Raw genomic sequence first — 23,999 nt, 5'->3', positions numbered from 1 at the left:
GAATCATGTTGGTCATGTTAGATTGGTTCTGAGGCGGATTCTACATTTTATGCGTAATAAATTATTCATTGACGGCTGAAAATGATGATTAAATCTCCGCGAAAAATTAAGGAAGTAGACATTTTACCATTTTAGTTGAAATATTCTGGGGGATTATTGGAAATCACCCATTAAAATATGGAAGTGAGAATCGTGAGCTTGCGCACTTGAGGCGATCATTCAGAGATGGCGCGCTTGTGATATAATGATTTTCAAAAAAGAAAGAAAGAAAATGGAACAAATATATCAAAAAAGTTCATTACCTCTATCAATTTGACAACGTAAACATATCTTTTCGACCGTTAACAATTATTGTAATTGGTTTGCTCATGGCGAATGCTCAGCATGCTGATCGAAGGTTTTTGAGATAATAGCATACTCAGATTAACATATTAAAAGCCGTTTAGTAAATCATTAGAAGCTACGAGGTAATTGTGCCATCCCGTGATGTGCTTTGTGGACAGGTGACGTGTAACCGCTACGAGATTGACGGTGAATTAAAAAGCGACTGACCATAATTTGTCGTTTTAATAGCTTACCTCATCCACGAGCTTGGAGCGTTTGTACGATTACGACGGTAAAAAGCTTTGTTGTCACTCCGGTAACCCACTAGTATCTCATTAGGCGTTTTTACAACAATTTTTTTTTTACAATTTTAATACTGTATAAGTAATGTTTAAATGGCCTGTTCTGTACAAAGTACTTAATCGATTATCCATGTAACTGTCTGGAGACTGGAAATAAGATGTTAATCATTACTTTTTATGTATAATGTAAACGGAAAATGTGTTGTAGGGTTGTGTAACATATATTTCATGTTTGCTGTAGCGCAACATGTTTCATTACATTCGATCCTAAAAAATGAAGCGATAGCGTTTAAAGTATTATGTAAATTACCATCGTAGGGTAATATGCTGTCATATGTGAAAGCAATTATGTGAAAAGATAGCTTTATGATATCGACACACTTGTTCATGATTTTCGTTATACATTACAATGTTTATGTTCTGTGATATTGATGGTGTCGGCAAATGAGTATTAAAACTCTTTAAAGGTAAATTTCTACTGGTATCGGTTTTAGTATCAACAATGTTGAGGTTTAGCTTGACAAAATATGAAAAGAAAATCGAAAGATAAGTATGATATACTTTTAATCATAGTGGTATACATACATATGGTATCAAATATTGACAAAATAAATGAGACGACAGCTATACCATGTTTCGGAACCAGAATAAATATCTCCTTACTATATATTTGATGAGTTTTTTCATCACAAAGATCTAAATTATATCGACTAACAAAACATGATTTGATCTGTATCTCGATTTTACTTACGGCTTAAAGGCAAATCAGGAAGACAATATGCATTCTTTGAATCAAATCTTGAAGGAATATCGATCAACGAAAACAAAAACTGTATAGAAAAGGGAAACATGAATACATTCTCGAGTGATCAGCATTTTCATAATTTCCAAATGCTCTTCTAATTTGTACACGTTGTAAGTAGGGAAAGAGGCTATTACACTCTAATAGGTGAGGATCGAGTTTCTAATTTTAGTTATTTGCAACAGAAATGTGAGGTTAACAAATACTTACTTTCGACAGAAACATCCCCCCCTTCACAGCCTCATAAGGATTTTCTAGAATTAGCAGCATGAAGAGGCAGCATGGGTTGACGATAATTGTGTCCCGACATGGTCATTTGATATTTGCATATGTTGGTTTACATGTATAGCTTTAACGATGCGAATGTCAGATGTAAGTCCACACTTTCATTTAATTGCTTGACTTGTAATTTAGGTAAAAACATTCAACACATCATTACGTTTAGTGAAAGATTCGAATATGTCTGTGTCCTAATGCTGAAATTTTGTAACAAAGAAATGATCTCCAAACTTTGTTGTTAGGTATACAATGTAAACAACACCCACTTTAGCTGTCTAAGAAAATCAAGACATATATATTTATTTAAGAAGAAAACAAGTAGATATAAGGAATTGATGCATCCAGAAAAAAACACATCGTAATTCAAATTGATTGTAGTCTTGAATTTGCATAAGTGAATGCATAACTTTTGTCAACTGAGTACGTCACAAGTTGGTACATTTTCTAACAATTAAACACACGTTAGACTTGCAATTTGGAATTGCATGCCATTTTCCTGATTTCCCTTGTTACCTCTAGTTGTAATAAATTCCATGTCCGTCATCTTTTGATTTTGTATTGCACTATGCATATTTCAATGCTAATATACAAATTGTTTTGTCTGTTTTATTAAGAAATATTAACATTTGAATTTCAAGTATCATTGGCGATAACTTTTGTGACACACTGAAAGTTGCAGAAATACTGAAGGAGAAATTGCTAAAGAAGATGAAAAGCTGGCATCCATAAACGTCTTATCGCCACCCGTCTGTTTCATTTCATATTGAAACAAATAAGTTTATGTCCAAAATATACAAATGCATTTTCGTAATGTTGATATTGAAGGTCAGACTTCACAGACGTTGTTACAATTTATCAGTTCTTACCATCGCATTTCGAATGACGGGAAATTCAGACAAACGATATTGTAAAATATTAACCGGTTATAGGCCCAATCAGAGTTAGCGTAACCCATATCGCTACCGTCAATTTCATATCTGTTTCAATTCATATCGAAACAAATATTTCTGGCGTTTCCAATTTATGAGAAAATTTCTGTCAAGTTTACATCCAAAAGATACAATTGAACTGTGGTTATTTTGATTTTGAAGGTCAGATATTATCCAAAGCTTTTGCAGAAGATTTTACTTTGTTTTTCAATTCCTACTATCGCATTGCATTCAAAAGATATTTTGAATATTAATCAATCAAAAGCTGACTAGAGAAGAGAATTGCAAATTGAAAATTGAGCTTCTAGACTCTAATCAATTTGGCCAATGACCTTGCAGTTCTACATTGTCTGCATTTGCCTTTCTTGTTTTTCTTAAATGAGCCATTATTATTATGTTATGTGTATGTTTTAAAACGACCTTAAAATGTCTCCGCAACATTTTATGAATAAAAACATGAATTCACTTTTTTCCCGGAATTTTACCAAACATTACCATACACTCCATTGCTAAAGTAAAGAGAAAATAGATCTTATATTCACACGAAATATCATAAATTTACTAATTAATAAATGACAATCAGAGCAACAGGGGCAATTGACACAGCTGGGACGGTAATTCTGTGAAGTAACTATCATTGAGATACCGCCCTTGTATATCATCGAATAATAAGAACGCTAATAAAAGTGTCCGATATGCAGTGTTGCCTTACAACGGGATCCCCGCAAGCACATTAGACGGCATCATTTTAATGTGCCACCCCCCCCCCCACCCAAAGAAGAACAAAACAGAGATCATTGCCATGTGATTCATTCAGTCCCGTTAATGAACTTATATCTTAAAGTAATGTGTACGTGGGGCATATCTTTCCTCTGGATTGTTAACGCAGCGTAAGAAGAGTTGTTGAAAAACATTACCTAAAAGGGATATCATCGTTGCATTTATTACCACTTTCAAGTGGGTACTGTAAGGCTATCTGAAGAAATTCATTCCATTTCTGCTAAAAATAGAAAGGAAAACCTTTTAGTCGTTATGTAGTTATCCATGAATCCTCTGACGGCCCCCAGTAACTTCTAACATGGTCTTTAGATGGATATGTTTATCATTTCAAATAAGTAGTTAAACAAGACATGCCATTTGGTAAGCCTTCTGTTCAAGAATAATGTTTCCAATCTGTCGCAAATGTATTTGGGGCTTCTTTGCAAGTCCGTCTTGACAGTTAGAAATGAAGTTAGCCTGATATATTTTCAGTTATGTAATGGTCTCATAAATAACTCAATACGTTTGTCATTGAAGTAAGTTTAAGTCAGAATTATTTAGGTAGATGTTTTCATCTTCTATTTGAAGAGGAAAAAATGTGTTGGTTCGAAAACGACAGATAGTCAATTGATCTTGGAAGGGGTTTGGTCGTCGGGTGTTATTATAGTTGCATCTGTGTGCTATTATTTGGGTTGTGCTACTGAGTGCGTCCCTTGCGCGCACGCGTCAGCGTGTTTCGTGTTTCGAATCATTCTGTAGCAGGGGCGTGCACGAAATTGTGTTGCAGTGACGCAGTGGAATTTAATACCCAATTAGTATGCCCTAACACGTAAGGATGCACCTACTCCCGTGTCGAAAATGGATATATGGCGTTATGGCAAAGAAAAGATAATAATTATACATGTTGAAACGTGTAAAGTTGAAATATAATTTCACATTGCATCTACATGCGGCCGCCTCAAATTGCAAATATTTCATGCCTCCCTTGGTGTCGGTCCATTTTAGTTAGGAGGGGGAGAGGAGAAAGTATATCAGATAAACTTTCGAAAGTAACTGTTAACATTTAATAACACAGGATAAACTTTGCTTTTGTAGTTCTTTCATGTAGCCATACATTAAAGAGGGCCAAATGTCTTGGCGTAGACATATTCCGACATTCTGTGTCAATTCTTGTTGCAACAAAGGAGTAGAGTCGTTGACCTTTAAAGCAGGGTTTCTTAAATTCGAACGCTAAATCCAAGTGACGCGCGCGTGTGCACTAAATAGTTCGCTATTAATCGGATACGTACTGCCTCTAAAGAAATGTGTCATTTTGCTCCTAGAACTGTCAGTTGACACGCTTAGGCACATTGAATGTTCATACCAGATTACAAATTGTCAGTTCTTCCATTACGGCCTTAAGCTGCAAGTTCCCGTAAAACGGTAACTAGGGCAAATTTGGAATTCTTAAGGTAACTGAAATCCTCGTTACTGCTCTTTCATCTCTAAAATAGAAACAAACAAGTTTCGAAACTGAGTCGTAAATAGACCTGTTTAATCAGGACGCAGAACAGGTTACGAACATATTCTGGCCTGCAAACAGCTAATGTTGAATTGATTTAGTTAAAGGTGTTGATACTGCTTGCGTCTTAAACGTCATCACAGTAAAGCAGTTGCAAAGTTTCCAATGCCAAGTTGGTACTCAACTGTTACAAGAGAAAAAAAAACAAACAAGATACTGAGCGGCGTATAGTAAAAGGGGAATCGATTCATAAATCATGTTCTCATTAACCTTCATATGGTGATGAAATTTTGGAAGGCATCTAAGTTTATTTACAAGGTAACTTAGAGCAACCCTTGGTAGTTTCGGTCAAATTGGCGACCAAACGCAGGAAAAGAAAAAGAGAGAGAGAAAAAAGAAGGTTAAAGTGTCTCATAAATCTTGCTGAAAGTCTTGAATACAATTACTTCATGACAAAAGATTTTGTACTTCATCATTACATTAATATGTTATCTACAGACTGTAGTTCGATTATTCCGATATGGCGAAATGACAGATTCTTTGCATATTTGTTTGAATCCCTCCGCATGAATTACATGGTTATCCTGCAGCAATCTCTGTCTACTTAAACAAATGGAAGACTCACCATCTTACAAAATATTTAAGACTTTTTCTCTTCCAACTGCTTTTCGTAAAGGTAGATATTAGAATCCCAATAAATGTAACATTATCGCCTTATGACACCTGGAAATGTTACAAACAAATGCTGATTTCAAGAGCAGTGAATGGCAAGGAAATAGAATATATTTCTCTCCATTAAACGAAATCCTGTTGCGCGTCAGTGCGATGGGTGACTAGTTTTTTTTTCTTTACTATGACGTAGGCAATTGGATATGAATATCTTTTGAACTATTATGTATACCGTTAACATAATGGAGAAAAAACAGAAATTTTCCAAACCTTCAATGAATCGTTTACTGTTACTGTGTGAAGTTGAGATCGATATTAGAAGTTAGCATGAAAAAGTATTGCCTATTGCGTTGTATGCGAAGTTAACGACACATTTGGGAGAAAACAGGGACCTCCAAAAATGTGTCAAAATGTGTGGATAAGTTTCAAAACATTCTTCCATCGCAAAAGGGGTGACAGAGCGCCACAAATTTATACTCTTGTTAGGACATTGGGTTTTTTTTTCAAAATGTCAAGCACATTATCAAGTTCGATTGTATTTTCAATTTAGATGATAATCATGCCTTTCTTATATTTCAATGATGAGCTACCAGATGAAAGAATGTCTCACAATGTACTCGGTTTAAACTAGTCATAATATATTTAAGTATATTATTTATTTTTTAATTTTGAAGTATAGAATTTAAAGTTTACTCTTTTTATACAACAAAAAAGTTGGGAAAACTGAGCAAACTCGGATCGGATAGCTGAAAGTTATATCGATTGCGTTTACGTTCATAAGATAAATCGGGATGATGTTATTGGTCAGATGTATCAATGGTTAATGTGAGATTAAAAGAGGCCATGACGTCAGAGATTCTACTGTGTATCCTTACTTGTGTAATGCGCATGCACAATTATACAGACAAGCAAGCGTGAGGAAAGCGGTCGAATGGAACATTTTGTTCGTTGGCAACGAATGCTATGTTTTCAATGCAACACGAGATAATGAAAAGAGATGTTCACTACAATGAAAACTATCAAAATGAGTGAATGTTTCCACGTTTTTCAGAGATAAGCTTACTGAAATGAAAAGCTTGGTTAACCTTAAGATTTGGGCCGCAAAAGAATGTTCTGAGACCCAAACCAAATTTGGTCGCAAAATGCGGTCAATCCGGAGAGTGGTCAAGATAAAACGATATTGTCGTTTTTGTTTACTGACTCAATTCTTTTTCGCTCTTTCTGATATTTGCAGGTTGCCATAATTTTCCAGAATTGTCCCATAGCCATGGCGGAGTGGGCTTGTAACCTCACTTTACTAGAACTCAACTATACCGATGCTATGGGGCAGGTTTGTGACGACATAAATGAACCGCTGGTAGCTGTTTGCCATTCAGAAAGTCAGGACATTCCGTGTTCTAGCGCGTATCCAGGTCGTATTATCGAATACTGCATCCAATATTGTTCGACGTGTCCGTATTTCTTATACGATATGGACCACGACACTCGAATGGTATATCTGGAACCAACCATGGGTGCTCCCGGACAGAGGAATGGTCTCTTCTTCTCCATGATCCTTGCGATTTTATGCATATTTGGATCAATTGCTAACATTTTAACTATTATCGTGATTCTGCGTAATAAAGTCCTTCAAGCGACATCCCACTACCTTCTCAGCCTCGCCCTTTCGGATCTTCTGATGCTCCTGACGACCGCGCCAGTGGAGATCAAATTCCAGTTGCACTTTTGGCCTTGGAGCTTTCCACAATTCTTTTGCCGTTTACATCCTTACGTCAAGGAAGCGTGTCTCTACACAACGGTGCTGCATATCGTAGCGTTCACCATAGAAAGGTATATCGTCATTTGCCATCCGATGAGGGCGCGAACCATTTTATCACAATCGCGTGCGTCAAAAATCATCGTTCTCATATGGATTTGTTCCTTCATCTTAGCCACGCCTGTCTTTGCAGTATTCTCTACGCAAGAGTTTTGCTTTGGTATTCCAGAATCGACTGTATGTTTGCCACAGTATGAATTGGATAGATTCCTAGCCATATTTTATGGTATTAGTTCTATATTTCTGTTCCTCGTTCCAATGACGTTGATCATAGTCTTATATTCATTGATCGCAAGAACACTTTACGCAAAGAACATCACATCAGGGAGGAGGACATCAATGATGAAAATTCCGAAAAAAACAGCAAAGAAGAAACATTCCACCAGCGACGCTGTGGACAAAGCCAGACACCATGCCGTGAAACTTCTTGGTAAGTTGTTGTGGTTGTATATTTTATTTAAAGCCATGTTAACTGTATCACCAAATGATGAATAATCTGTATTATCCTGTTCTGTAGCTGAGAAAGCTCTGTACTTGTTTAAGTTATTTTAAGTTCAAAACTACAGCAATTGTATAAATCATGGAATCTTATTCATCTTCTCCCATTTGAAGAATTAAAGTTGGAAAATGTTGCAATTTCGTCGAAATTCGGGATGATTCTCTAAGATCCGACATTCATATGGCATGTTAGAATTCCCTTTCCATTAACATGTTGATATTTTGTTTCATAGATTAGTAAAATTATCATTAATTGTATTTCTTTTCTTCGACGTAGGCATTTAATAAACTATTTTATTTTGTGCGAAAGTGATGTTCTGATGTGAATGAAAAAATTCGTAAGTGACATACCGGTCAAGCTTCTGTAGCATTTAACATAGGTATCTGCGATGAAGAATATCAAATCATTTTGTGACAGACATTAATAACTTAACTCAGGCGTTGCAACCTTACGGTCATTGACTATTTTGACTACTGTTTGTCGTTTCAACCAAAATTTCATTTTCTATGATACGAAACTTCACAACCTTCAGAGGAAGTATGTAAAACGTAAAATTAAAGTACGTCTTGTTGTTAAATAAATCTAACTAGACGATACAATATGGACATCGTTTAGTTAAGTGTCATGCACTTTCTATACATAACGTCATTGTCGCCGATTAAAAAAATGTTTCAATATTGCTTCTTTTTTACCCCTCTCTCTCTCTGTCTCTCGTAGCTTTGGTGGCGGTTTGCTTTTTCGTCCTTTGGTTTCCTTTCATGTGGATACGGTTACGACCTTTGATCGTAAGTGGAGGTATCAACGAATCGACCTATCACGAGTGGCTGTATTCCATCTCGATGACACTTCTTTACCTTTCATCATGCGCCAACCCAGTCCTCTACAACATCATGTCGGCGAGATTCCGGAAGGCGTACAAAAGGACGGTCTTGTGCCGTGAAGTAAGATCATTACAGCTCAGTGATGGTAGTAGCATGCACTCCAAACGCTACTCCCGCACGGACACCTCCAATTTCACCACCACACATTTCACGGCGTTATAACAATGTAAGCAACAAAATTCACTTGCGGAGTAACTTGCTTTTTTGGAGCCATCAGTGACATGTATCTACACGTAGGCTTTGCGTGAACAACACATATGCATCACATTATGAAAAGGTTAACAAATTCATGACTCTTTTTTTAGGACAAATGGATTACTTTGTGTTGAATCATGCCATGAACAAATTCTCCGAACTCGAATGATGACAGAAACACACATAGGACGTTATCTTGATTAGCTTCTTCTTTTTGTTCCTAAGATTACAGTCAATCCATTTACTCATTGCCCATGGAAATGCAGAACGATCTAATTCAGAAAACATTAACAAACTTATTGGGAACTCGAATGGGGGGGGGGGGGGGGTTCCAGAGAAATGATAGGCTACATGCGCCGTTGGACATTGACACTGGTAAAACGTGATTAGGATTGCAAGGTTGGGAAATGAGATAGATTTCGAATGATGAATAGGGGAATCTGAAAAATCCGACCTAATTCGTTCCTTATCTAGAACAGAATCGTTCTGTGTGAAAGAACACGCAGGTGTTAGTAACATTGGCCACAAGATATAAGACCTTTAATTATTCAATTCGGTATGTGCTCATCGCTATTCCAGGTCAGGTTGAGTGAGAGCGACACAGCCACGTGTAGAATGTGTACAGACGTGGTGGTGTGTGCTCATAGGGAACTTACGAAACGATTTCCTTTACGTTCTATGTATGGGGTAACTATTGGATTGATAACGTAGGATATGTGTCTCACCAATTTCCAAGGACATATGTCTTACTCAAATCTGTACTCCCATTGCCTATATGTCATTAGTCGACATTGGAGGTATATGGGAAATCCTTGTCACCAGTATCACTCGGTGTATTTGCCATTAGATCAATGGAAACGGCGCATTCGAAGTCTTGCGCAATTGTTTTAGGGTACTCCTGCAACTTTTACAAAAATGGGCAAATGAAAAATACTTACCCCAGAATGGAAACAAATTTGTGATGCCATACAGAGGTCAGTTACTGGTAGTTTATAAATATTTAGTTGATGTTAAGACTGAAAAGGATTTCTTTTGAGCAAAACATGTTGTGACCGGAGAAACTGACTGGATTTCATGGGAGAAAGTCTCATTTGCGTCTTAAAGAGACGTCATCCGTTCACTAACATGAAACAGAGCTAATGCTTAACTATAACTGAGTTGCTCTAATGGACAATGGAGTTCTAGACCTCTATCTCCGTTGAATGAATTGGTGTGTACTTGGTTGCGCGCGTTGAGGTTCATGCGTCCCCTGTTTCGCGTAATGACGAATGAAAAAATATATATATCACCTTCCAAATCATTTTCAATAAATTGCAACTGAATTTTTGATCACAAATAATATCTTTTACGCAGTCTCCTAGTTTTAGGTCACAGACAACCAACTATATTTTATCGCCGTTCTAAATTTAAAAGATGTAGAACAATTTTAAGGGCATAGGCCTATAGAAAACATTCGTCACTACGTAAAACAAAATAAAATAATATGCATAATTTCGTCAGTACACGACACAAGAGACGCATTTTTCGGGGTACGTGTTGGGCGGGCGGAGCTTGAAGGAAGTCATAATCACATCCATATATTACAAACTAGATAAAAATTAGATAAAGTCACTGAAAAACAATACTCCATTTACAAATCACTCTGTGCTGCTTCATATTCATAACCATCTCGTTTTTGTGTGATTGACTGATTTTTGCTTCCACCATTCTATAACCACACTAACATCTTTCTGTGCTTGTTTAAGCTACATTTTGCGTTGAATTTGTCAATAACTTTGTGGTATCATTCTCACTTTTAAAGAAAGGTGGTGAAGGTGCCTTGAAACCAGGGTGGGCAACCTTTTTGAATTAATGGGCCAGATATAAGGAGTGAAAAATTGACTGGGCCGCACCTAACCAGCGACCTGCTGTTGATTTCAAACCTTTGATTCCGAGGACTTTCAAGCAATAGGTGTGTGTACTTAATCTGTATTCACAAAAACATGATGTCAATACAGTATAGTTGATAATTAATCGAGATAATATGCCTATCTGACAGCATCATTCGTGCCGATAAATTCTAAGCAGCTTGCTCGTTTTTTGAGATGATGTAAAATAGATTTTTTTTTTCTTTTTCTTGAAACATCTCACGGGCCGCAAAATATCACTGGCGGGCCGCATGTGGCCCGCGGGCCGTAGGTTGCCCACCCCTGCTTGAAACAAAATAAATGTACATTGGTTCACGGCAATCAAGCTAGGTGCAAAGAAATAATGCAAACACTTCAAGGTTTGCAAGGCGAACATGTTTGGTGTTTGTCACATCATACTGCTTTTCACTGTATTACTTTGATCAAGTATGTTGTACACCCTCACTTTACATTTCGTCAGATTCGTGAAGGAAAATGCTCATATTACATCATCGAAACCACAATGCATATTTGCATTCTGGTTAATACGATGCATTACATTAATTAAGTGTGACCATATGGTTAAACACAATCCTTCATTAGTTGTTCTTAAGTTATTGTATTCACACAGATCCCTTAGTTCGACAAAGAAAAAGCCAATTACATGCAACTATTTCAAAGCTAGATCGGCATGGTCCCGTCTTATATACAACCCAAAGTAAGGTGTAGCTTCAATCTATGCTCCCCATCGACATCGCTTTGTCTTCATCTCATACGATTCTGTTGTGTGATGTTAAAGTATATATGCAATCCACCTTTTTCAACGATTTTGATGTTGTAAACACTACAGAAATAATTACGGGGAAATTGAAAGAAAGCTTAAATACTTAATTAATAATACATACCTTTGCAGATAAATGTTCGTTTTTTTGCGTTTGTCGTCCATTTGCAGCAATTTTACCAAACTTATCGCATTTTACTAAAATCCAGAGTAGATGCAACCACCTTTTCGTGCACTTCATTCACTGCATGGGTCAAACGACTTTCTGTAAAGGGTGGGGTTGAATAGATATATGAAATTAATAAAGATCAACACCAGAAAAATTCCACTTCAATACCGTTGTCGTCCTTTTGGGACTCATCAGACGAAGATAGGAATCGAACCCGGACCTTGTGTCATAGACCGAAGTCCGTACCACTCCATCACGTTCATTCTACTGGTGTACCAATGCGTAGATACAGTTATACACCCGCTGTCGTTTAAGTTTATTTAAAGACTATAGTTTAGTTAGGCTATTCTACTTTGACTTGCGTGTAGTGGCCCACCATTTTACATGTTACGCGTTTTACGTTGATGTCTTCTAAGTTGACTCGATTTGACATATCATGCTCTTTGTAATTTTTATTGTGTCAACCCATACATAACTCACGCACCGATTAATTTGCAATTATATTATTCCTTAGAGCTAACTCACTTAATACTCGATGGAAAAAGACAATCAATTTGCGAGCAACTTTCTTCTATAGTTCAATGCACAGAATTGGTCTAAGGAAAAATTGTCGCTTAAAAATAATGCATGTCCAAAATTTTTAATATTACGGAAACGAGTTGTTTGGCCAATCAATGTTTCCAGAATCTTTGCCCATTATTTACAGCCGTTTTGTGTTTAACTATGATGTTAACGAGGCAAGTTTCGTTTCTGTGGTTTAATAGTTTCATATTCATCACAAAGGTATGTTATTAGATCAGTAAAATTACTCCGATGGCACAAATGTCTTCGATGTGCAAAGGGGTTTAGTAAAAGTAATATTGTCAGTTAATAGATGCATCAGCACATGTTGTGTCAGTGCTCCCGAAACGAAATATCTTCATGGATGCTGAGTTAAACTTATAAATGTTGATACAATCTTTCAAAGACGATATCGTTTTGTTGAATATGTCAACAACAAGTACCCGGGATCGCTATATTGCATCTTCAAAATCATACTTGAAGCAGTTTTACGATACATGTTGTTAACCAAATGGCAATATTATATAAGGGTATGGCAAATATTATTTAGAAGTATACCTCTTCGCATAACTCTAAATATATGAATAGATATCAAAATTAATAAAGACGACAATAAAAACTGCATCACCTTCGCAAGATCCTTGACCCTTTTACATGTAATTTAGAACCGGCGTGTTTGGAAAGGACGGACGACAAAAATGGTCTACACATCACTGAGTTACTCGGTTATCCTCGTGCATAGGACGACTTTGCACATACTTTGGTTCTTGGCAATATATTTGTTAGCAAATTCCGTCAACAGGAAGATTATCAAGAGGGGTTGTAAGATTAGATTAAATGAATATGGTGTCCCTTGGTTTCAAAACCATGTGCTCTGACAGTCGCCGGTACGATTTAACTTTGTCAGAGGCATAGTTTTGACTTATCACCATGCTACGTCGCCTGCATCAATGGGTGACATGGATTTAATGACATATTGAGCACTAACCAGCAGCAACAACTTTTCAATTAACAGATACCAGTAGGCATATCCATTTCATAAACATGGGTACAAACGTGCTAAAATGTAAGCAAGTTCTGCCAACACTTGCGTAGTAACAAGTTGTACTTAAATGTTGTTAGTAATAACTGAACAAGGATTCGATATAATTCACGTGGTCATTTTGTTGACCTGACGGAAGCATGTATTGTTTGTGAGCAACATTGAAGTATAACTTGATATCTCGCTCAGCAATTCTTCTCATAAAATCCTTCGATAATTCAAAACTCAGAATTAAAACATATCGCGAAATGTGATCCTCGTTGGAAACAAAAACGAAAATGTGCATCTTTTAGAGGTAAAAATGTTAATTTGTTCACCAACGGCAAAGAAAGTCAGATGGATTGAAAGATTAACAACAAGATTTATAAACAAAGAACATCTTATGCAGATAGACGCACACTTCATCCAAAGTAGTAGCCTATAACGACTGCCTTCCGGAAATAGGTCTAATCAGTTCCTTAATTTTTGTTTGGTTTTTAGGGCTTTTGTTTTCTTTGCCAATTGAAAGATACTTTCTTGAAAAGGAAAACCTTTGACATAAGGCAAGCCAGCAGCGACCAGCTTAGCGAGCAGTACGCACACTATATTAGCTCTGGCAGTCGTCTGTGTTAGATCCCAGGCGATTCACACAGAGATTTCAGTAAGTACTGTAATACGTAGAACTTTGTACCACAGTAAAAAATAGATTGTGCTGACAAATCTTCTTAGACAGTTATGATATTGTGCTATCTTACAACTAATAAATGTTAGAACATAAAAATCTTGCATTCAAGAAACATACTTCACTCGGGATGGATTTTGAATATTTTATTCTCTTATTATATTTTACCTGAGGCCCATACTATACTGCAAAGAACCCGTACAATACATGGGATGATCTTTTTAATAAATATTATCAATTTTGTAACTTTCCAAAAAACCTCTACTTGCTTGAGCAGAAGTTTTGTGTCAGCAAATGTTGGCTGCTCTAGGCGTTATTTCAATAAAGATTACCACTTACAACATAATTAAAATTCTAAAGCATAGATCCGACTAACTGCTTTCAATAATAGACTTGTATTTCAACTAGTGCCGTAGATTTAATAAGAAAACGTAGACTCGCAAATATATTCTGAAGTAGTTGACTTTATCCCAAATGAGTATCGAAGTGCCATACATTTCCATTTTACAAATCCATCATTTGGAAGCGGCCAGAGAAAAAAAATTCATTAAGTTTACTTTGGAGAAGTATCGTGGCACCACTTAACATTCTAAAATACCAACGGTGAACATTACTTTGCTCTCTTGTGGAAATAAACAGCTGCAATATCCAGTGTTTGCAAAACCAATTAGCAAACATATGAGCAATTGTATCTGTGTATTACAATTTTGTCTTGCTTAGAATCATTTTATCGTGTACGTAACCAGAACGTTATCCAACTTGCTTATGATTGAATTACATAATCCAGAGGTCGATCTCTCTTGATGTTCTTACCAAGCTTCACAGTGATACATTTGTGTGACCGAGGCGTTTGCAAATACTATCAAATGCTTAACAATGAAAATATTGTTGATTGTGGACAATTATATCCCTATAAAGGCTATCCTTTACAGTTTTGCAGAAATTGTGAAATCCATACCGAGAATCTCGGCGTCATCTTTGGGAGAATTTTTTTTAGACAGAAATTATGGTAGAAATTTAATTGCCACGCTTGTCGTAAACGCAGCCAAAAAATATGGCAGATGTGAAATTCTTTGGGAGATATGCTATTTTGTTCTCTCGAAAACAAATGAGGACTGGATCCTCCCAAAAATGACATGACAATATTTAAAGCCCTCTTTATTTATTTATTGCACAGCCATGTTTACTCTCGTTGATAGAGAACTATGTGCCAACATGTTCAATGTTCCATTATTCCTTTCATTAATAGTTTCATTCACAGCAATGCTTTCTTCCATCATGAATATATGAAACTTTAAAATGAAAAAAAAGACCGATTCCATACTATATCACACTTTAGTATCCCAAAATTGTGCAAAACTATTTCTAGCTTTCTTTCGACGAAGAATTGCTCCTTGACACAGGTGGCTGGATTTGATTAGCTTTTAATCGTGCCTTATGCCATCTGCCTGCATATTAACATATTGTACGTGTTACCTCATACACTTATCGTGTAATGTTCGTTTGCTCGTACGCTTTCTGCAGTGCACCAAGTCATTTGCACATTGGTTTGTAGTGTTACGGCAACAATATAAAAGGTTATGACGTTAGTGCATGTAGGCCGTTTCATTTGCGGTTTATTATCAAATTGCTCGACGTCACATATAATATTTTGTGTATAAAATACTTTGTTTATATCAGTTAACACAATACAGCTATATGATGGATATCGGATCATTACTATACGAGTAAAAAATGCATCACTGCGATTTCCAATTTTTTTGCTATATATATATTACAAGTATATATATATGTTTATTAAAAGTATATTACTATATGTTTAATAAAAATGTATTACTATATATTTGTTACAAGTATATTAATATATATTATTTCTAGGATATTACTGTATATTTATTACAAGTAGATTACTGTATATTTGTTACTAGTATATTACTGTATGTTTATTATAACTAATTTTTATATATATTCTTTACAAGTATGTTTCTATATATTTGTTACAAGTACCTTACTATAAATTTGTTACAAGTATATTCCTATATATTTGTTACAAGTATATTACTATATTTATTACAAGTAGATTACTATACATTTATTACAAGTAGATTAACATATGTTTATAACACGTATATTGATGACAAATACATTACTATATATATATTGCAAGTAGATTGCTGTATATATATTGCAAATTGAATATATATTTATTACAAGTATATTACTATATGTTTATTACATGTATATTACTATATGTTTATTACATGTATATTACTATATGTTTATTACATGTATATTACTATATATTTATGACAAATACATTACTATATATATATATTGCAAGTAGAATACTATATATTTATTACTAGTATATTACTGTTTATTTATAGCAAGTAGAATATTTATTTATAACAAGTAAAATACTACTACTAATAATAATAATGTGGATTTATACAGCGCACAAATCCACCTTAAGTAAACAAGGCGCTCAAGGCGCATTACAATACTATACAATACTATATATTCATTACAAGTAGATTACTGTATATTTATTGCAAGAAAAATATTTATGTATTACAAGTTGATTATTATATAGTTTTTTACAAGTAGATTACTATATATTTATTACAAGTAGATTACGATATATTTATTGCAAGTAGATTACTACATATGTATTACAAGTATATTTATGTATATTCATTACAAGTATATAACTATATATTTATTACAAGTATATTACTATATATATTTATTACAAGTATATCACTCTATTTTATTACAAGTATATTTTCATTGCTATGGTTACGATATCGAGTACAAGAATCAAAGTTTTCGTGTACAAAGTAAATAGAGCGAGTGCGAGTACATTTAACTATGCTAGAAGCATAATTGCTCGTGCATCGTAATACCTATATGCCAAAGTCAATAACATTTTCCAATATCGATTCGATGCTACGTTGAATGACTCCATAGTCCTTCTGACATGCCATTAGTGCTACGTAATAAATTTTGATACTCGTTCCCATTCCCTGTCAAACAACGTTTGCTAACATACTTTTTCTTTGACATCATGTTTACGGTTTGAAAGCATGGTGCTCTAAATTTGAGATCTGAAGGCTGATTACCAACAAGCCAGTAAACATTGATAAAATTGTTTGTCTACATTGTCTGGCTTTGTAAGGTTGGGATTAAGTTATACCGCGTTTACGTCGTCGGATTTGGTCGTTGTGTTTGAAACCTTCGACTTTTGTTTAAAGGGGTCAGAGGATCAGCATGGAGGCTAATGCTTTTTGACCAGCATTATCACCATCAAGAGTAGTAAGAATAATGCGCGTAAACATATAAAGTTCGGCTTGTTTCCTATCTTTCAAACCCTTTTATATCTTTTCAAGCTCTTCCTTTCTCCGCTCACCGTTCCCATGGTACTCTTCCCCCATCCCATGAGGGCTGCGGCCATGAAAATAAAACCTTATCATGTAGCCAAAGTAAAACACCATTTTCGAAAGACGAACCACAATCACGTTATGAGTCAATTCAAAATTCCGTTTGCATCCCGGCTGAACGCATTTTTCCTTCCCCCCTTACTTCTTAAAGGAGAATTATGCGCAATAAATATTACACTCACTAATCCAACGAAATGAACCATATGTTAATATAATATTTATAAATATATATAGCAGGTAAATATGAAAGCATATTAAAACTGGAAAGTTGTTTACAACGTTGAAATTGTTTTGTGAAGAAGGGAGGAACTGGAGAACTCTCTTCGCCAAGCTATTGACATCCCTGAACGTTTGCTCAAAATGTAGCTAAGTTGTTATTACCAGCCTGCGTATGCTTAAAAATAGAAACCTAGTGTCATTAAACATCATTTAACGTGATATTTCAGGGCCCAGTTGAGAACTTGGAAATTGGAGTGCCCAACAAACGTTTTCTAGTTGTACTCAAAATAGGAGGCTTGGGAGGACATTGAAATGGTAATGAATGCCGTTCAAAAGAGAGAAATCACAACTTAAAAACTTTCATATTGGTAATTCTTTCCCGGAAGGAATCATATTCTGCGCTATGAGAGACACCAAGTGAAGTTTTTTTTCCATTTTTTTTTTGGCAGAACATATATTCTTTATATACTTTAAATGAATTTGATACTGAGCGCTCGATATATCTGAGACATTACCATACATAACTCGACGTTTTATTCGACGTTTTCGTTTACTTCATCACCTTTATTGCCTCCATAAACTTACATTGTCGTCGTTCATCCTCTTTGATCTTTGAAATTTGTTGGCCTCCCTAAGTGGTAAGATTTGAATTGTAAAGTACGGCAATCGCTTACAAGCTTTACCATAACATGTTTAGTTGACATGACAACATTCCCGCAGAGCTAATAAAGCAGGTTTGTCCGGTAAAGAGGTAAAATGTTAAGTACATTCGTTCAAATATTTACATGGCTGCAAATTCCCGTAGTGATAAAAGAGATTACACGTTGAAATGGACGTCAAAAGAAAAAGTTAAATATATAAATAAACAAATCATCTACGAGAAAACAAAAAAACTCACTATTCTGGACCGATATTTTGACAATTGGTGCATGACAAATTGGTATTTTGACTTCGGACATAAACAAATCGTTTATGAGTTTACTATGGTTCTTCATGAAGGCCTGTTACACCTTTAGCTTTTGTATGAAATCGATGAGTTGAATCTAGTCTGGAAGCATCAAAACGCAATATTTACTGCCCTATATTGGGTTGAGCGATAGCGGAGCACATTAAAAAGTTTTTGAAAAGAGGGATGATAATGTGGTAGAATTAAAATGCTACGAAACAGAAATGATGTCCACAATTTGTGTACGGTAAAACCGCTACCCTGTACTGTCAGATGAACCGATTTCTGAATTTCATACATTGACGTTATTACATTGAAGGGTCTTTTCCAGCACATATACTATGAACAAGCGTACCTACCCGCACTTTGTTTTTTAGCTAAACTTAACATCGCTGTGAGCACCTGCCTCATTTTCATGATTCAGTACACAATGTTGTCGCTACAGTACATTATAATGTATACCAGAGTCACATTAACTTGTTACTGTGAATGTTTGTGCATCTGTAATCCATTGAGGATCACCATAAGTTGTCAAAGACCAGAAAGTTCTCATAAATGTAGGTTATCTGCTATGACAATCCAATGTTATATAATCTCCCCTAACTCTCTCTCTCTCTCTGTATTTTGCAGATCATCGAGTATCTTATCTGGGAACGAAATAGAAAGTCTCTGACGACCTCTTTTTGACTACAAGCGACATATGGAGGGATACACACAGTTCGAATGAATTAGTTTTGGGACTGGTTCGATTTATAACAAGTTTCGCGACCGATTGAGTCCCAAAATGTCAAGAGACTACTGAAAGTATGTTACATGCGCTTCAATGCAGGCGGATTTTGGGAACAATGTCGAGGCCAAAGGCATACAAAGGACATCCCTTCATTACGCTTTCATGAATTTGTTGTCGAAATAAAGTACTCGTGTATATCGAACATCAAATCGTCATTTTTAGTTACATACAAGTCTTCTTTATTGAACAAACTAAAATTTAAATATTCGAAGCAACTTTGACGTCTGCTCTTTTTGTAAATTTGTTTGGGGGAAAGGATATTATTTGATACAAATAATACCAATAGAACTGCTGCTTCTTGACTCGAATAGTCAAGTTCCAAATGAAGAAAGAAGAAAGTGGTAAACAAAACGAAATGCAAAGTTTATACATTCGCCAACTTTAGTTGACACAAAGGGAATTTTTCTCAAATTTGGTATCGAAATATAGTATATTGAGCAGTAAATCCTTATTTCTAGTCACATGCACTTCTCTTTTTATTTTTTAAGATTTACATATCCGCAGCAGCTTTGTCTTCTCCTTTTTACGTTAATATGAAACAATAAATAATATTATTTAATACAACAATACAACAATATTTAAAGACCAACACAAGTATTGCTTGTTAACTCGATCAGTCAATTAAGAAGTAAAAAAAACGCAAAATATAAAACACGCCACTTTTGGTGACACGCAGGGAAAGACATTGAGTTCAAAACTGACGTCATAAGTGACGAAGAAGTATGAGTAGGAACTCCAAGTATTTTGTTGTCTTTCGTATTAGTATTGTACTTCATTTAACAGATATTGATGACTGTTGAAATGAACTAAAATAATCCCGTATACTGATCTTTGTAAGATCCTTGTATTCTATTTAAGTTTCTAGAAACTAAGCGCAGAGGGAATAAGCAATGTTACGTGGTATATTATGTATCCATTTGTCGATGTACATGTGTATCTATCTTTGTAATGCTGTTACATTTGTTCAATATTTCAAGATATTTCGCATTGAAGATATATGTCATATTTGGATTGTTCCAAATATTGATGATGATGTTGGGCCTTCTCTGTTGGTAGAATAACAGTGAAGAATGCGTGTTGTATTGTCAAAGTACTGGATCAGTGACTCGATCTGTTCAAATATCTTCTTTTTTTATTACTAATATCAATGCTGATCGTTTTGATGATTTTCTGTTTTACCTTTTAATTTTGTACTTCTGAGAGTGGAATAACTGTAAGGAAATTGTGATCAGTTGAAATTTATTCGCATAATACTTGTATAAATGTAAATTTGATTTATGATAAATATACTAAAATGATTTCGAGTTGGTTAATAAAACACAATACGACTGTGTATATTATTCTGGAAATTATGTCCGCAAAATATCTCGATGAAATAGTTCATTGAATTTTTGACGACCCAACACGGTACCAACATAATGTTTGCCACTGGAGTAAGTGTATTCCTTGTAACAAATAAACAATAAAGAGATATGCAGATAAACAGACAGGGCGGATTTATGCCTGTGTCGATAGACCTTTCGATTTTCATGGATCCTAAAACATTCCGATTTGCTCGGTTACGCTTTGTTTGGAAATATAAGTATTTTCCATCATTTCATGTGGTCTGCATACTTTTAATATTACAACGAGCTTACTACATATCTTGGGCGCGTTTGCTATTTTTCTTTCTAATTAAATTTTCGGCATACCTTGTAACATCAGTCGCCAATAGAAATCGACCAACAAATTGCTAGCGTGAAGCTTCACCAACCAGTCGCTTATGAATTAGCATGGGTAATTTATTATGAACACTTATTATCTTTCTTTGTAAATTCGTAGAACAGATTGCAACCAACCCTTGTCTTTTTTACATAATTGATCAATTTGAATGTCAGTTTCATTAATTTTCCATTCCTAATTGGTCTTGGTATCTACTTGACGTCATTCTGAACAGCGAGCAGATTAATGCCAAATCCATTTGTGTCATATTTTGAGAAAGGAAACCTTACAATTCATGTCTAAAAATTACTTTGCAGAGTGATATAATTCAAAGTTGATCGATTGCAAGGATTTGTCAGGACTTGGAGGATCAAAGTTAACTCCTTGAGATTAAATTTATTACCTCATTGCGTATCACTATTTACGGACGTAACTATGGAATGAACAGTCTTTAAATCAATTTTTTGGTGTTTTTTTTTCACCATTATAACATGTGTGCGTATCTCGTAATAGCTTATATCTTCCATATTCGTCATTGAGACATGTGGTCCAAATCCAGTTTTGAGTGGGGTTCGGGAGGGGACCGTATCAGTTACAAGTGCTTCACAAGATGTAGACATACGTCTGTACTTGGGTTCACATGGTTAGAAGAGTACCTATGGAATGGAACTCACAAACATCAACTAGGTTTAATGGCAAAATACGCATAGGAGGGGGATTGTAATTCAGTTTCAGTAAGATGTTTACGTAATGACTTAAGCAAAATAGATGAGAACTTTAGATATAATTGTAAACAGAAGTTTCTACAATGAAGTACTTTAATTGCTTAGAGCTCACAATTTTTGTCAAAGTCATTTTGTCATCCCACAGAAGTATGCCTCAGATTATTCATTCGTTTATATGCTATGGGCGTTGTCCGGCTCAGCAAATCCAAATTCCAGAAACACTTATACAAAGCAGTCGAGAAGAGTAGGAGCCATATACAATATTTCCCTCGGGAAGGAGCTGTAGATCGATTGTGTGACCGATTAGCCTTATTGAGACCGACTTAACCGAGCAAGGTGTTCAAATGTAAGGGGCCGCGAAAGGGGGATGTGGTGGTTTAAAAATGTCTATGCGTCAAAGCGAAGGAGTGACCGGACTTAGGATGTAGCCTATACGTTGCATGTGATGGAACGCTATACTCGACAAATAGAGCATGATAGGCGGCACTGTTCCCCAGTGCTTGCCTTCCGCGTCAAACGTTCCTTCACAAGATGATTTTTAAGATGGGGGATTTCTCGCGTGATTTGTGGGTTCGCCATCTAAATGGGAGATATGGGGTTAGGGTCGAACTGATCGCACTAGGTTAACGTAAATGTGTGTAACTGAACACCGATGTAATCTTAAACTGCACGCGTCCCCGTTTCCTCTCACATGATTTAATGACTCAGGTTTATGAGTCGAAAATTCAATGCGACTTCTGTTGTAACTTTGAAGGTGATAGATATTGTTATCCACGACTTGTGACGCGTTTAAGCTAAAACCATGTTAGATCGATTAAACCGTTGCCGATTGGTCTTCGTTGGGAAGGAATTCTTGGGTGAGCGTTCCTCTCCGTGTTGTCTGCGGAGCAAACAACGAGATCCGTCGTTCGATTGAAGTTTTACGCATTGCGTATTGATCTTCAGTAATAATTGTTTTAAGGAATTAATTTAGATTAAACATGAGAGAGAGTAGCGTAATCTCAGCACATAGGATATCATATTACTGTAAGGGTTTAAGTTGATATGACATGCATTAAAAAAAAAATGTTATGTCATCTTCATCTAATATAAAGGCAGATGAAATATTGTGCTCCACCCCACATCAGAAATGTGAGGATATGTGTGAGTGCACGTGCGTTCTTGTGTGTGTGTGTGTGTGTGTGAATTATTATAAAAAAAAATCCTCCAAGGACCATAAGTCTGATCAAGTTCATACATGGTGGGAAGGTGCCTGGCGATATAAACTTGTGTCTACGGGATCGATGACGTCAAGGTCAGAGATCAAAGGTCAAATACCCTAAGATTGTTTTCAGTCGTTTCCTGTTTGTCAGTATGTTGCAAAAGTCATAACACCACAATATATGTAGAGAATATTGGGATTTTATTTTAAAATAGTACTTATGTGTGGTTATGTAGGATCGAGGTCAGAGGTCAATGTAGGATCGAGGTCAAATGGACCTAAATTGTGCGGAGCAGATGAGATCTGCAACTCCATGGATGGCCCTCTTGTTCTTTGTATTGCACATACTATGCAACTTTGTATCGTAATGGAGATCTGTATACATATCATTTTGGTTGTCTATTTTTATCCAAACGACATGAGCAATTATTAAGCTTACTCGTAAAAGAACACTGATTGAACCAGCATGTCACAGTGATATCAAGCAATCCGTCAAATAGCTGCCGATTGTTGTTTTTAATCTTGCTTCCTCCATTATTTATTAATTGGACTGGAGATTGTTGTTTTCAAGAAACTATGTGAAGTGACTCAAAATTGTCACGACGTACACGAATCTTAAATCGTACACAACATGTCATCTCAGGGAAGACGCGGCCTGTGGCATACAATATGATACTTTCATGGAAGAGAAAATATTCCAACAGTCTACATGAAAATTACTTAATCATAATAATACGTTGTTTACATAGCTGTATTTGTTTTGATCATTTTCTTGGTAAATGTATTACAAACGCTTGAGTAATTTGATGCATTTAACATGTAGATGCATTTTTGGAAGGAATGTTCAGTTTCGTAAATTCATTCAATTTGCAAAGCGAAGTAAAACGTTTACTTCAGTAACTCTTCCTTTATGTTTAGTTA

At 35.6% G+C, this 23,999-nt stretch overlaps 1 protein-coding gene across 5 annotated transcripts in view; it reads left to right on the top strand.

The window, feature by feature from the left end:
• The window catches only part of LOC139984269 (pyrokinin-1 receptor-like), a 104,076-nt gene that overhangs the window by 61,722 nt on the left and 18,355 nt on the right, over positions 1–23,999 (top strand). For 2 of the 5 annotated variants that reach the window (XM_071998102.1, XM_071998103.1), the window contains 3 exons: positions 6,800–7,811; positions 8,598–8,927; positions 19,292–23,898. The exons of 1 other annotated variant lie outside the window; for it this stretch is intronic. In XM_071998102.1, coding sequence (XP_071854203.1) covers positions 6,800–7,811; positions 8,598–8,923 — 1,338 coding nt within the window. In that variant the 3' untranslated portion in view covers positions 8,924–8,927; positions 19,292–23,898. Of the gene's footprint in view, positions 1–6,799; positions 7,812–8,597; positions 8,928–19,291; positions 23,901–23,999 lie in introns of those variants that run through there. 2 more of the 5 variants (XM_071998104.1, XM_071998105.1) reach the window with 2 other exon arrangements.

The sequence above is a fragment of the Apostichopus japonicus genome, chromosome 17 (assembly GCF_037975245.1).
Source record: "Apostichopus japonicus isolate 1M-3 chromosome 17, ASM3797524v1, whole genome shotgun sequence".
NCBI lineage: Eukaryota > Metazoa > Echinodermata > Holothuroidea > Aspidochirotida > Stichopodidae > Apostichopus > Apostichopus japonicus.
The sequence above is the reverse complement of the archived record's forward strand: the minus strand, read 5'-3'. Positions and strand labels throughout refer to the sequence as shown.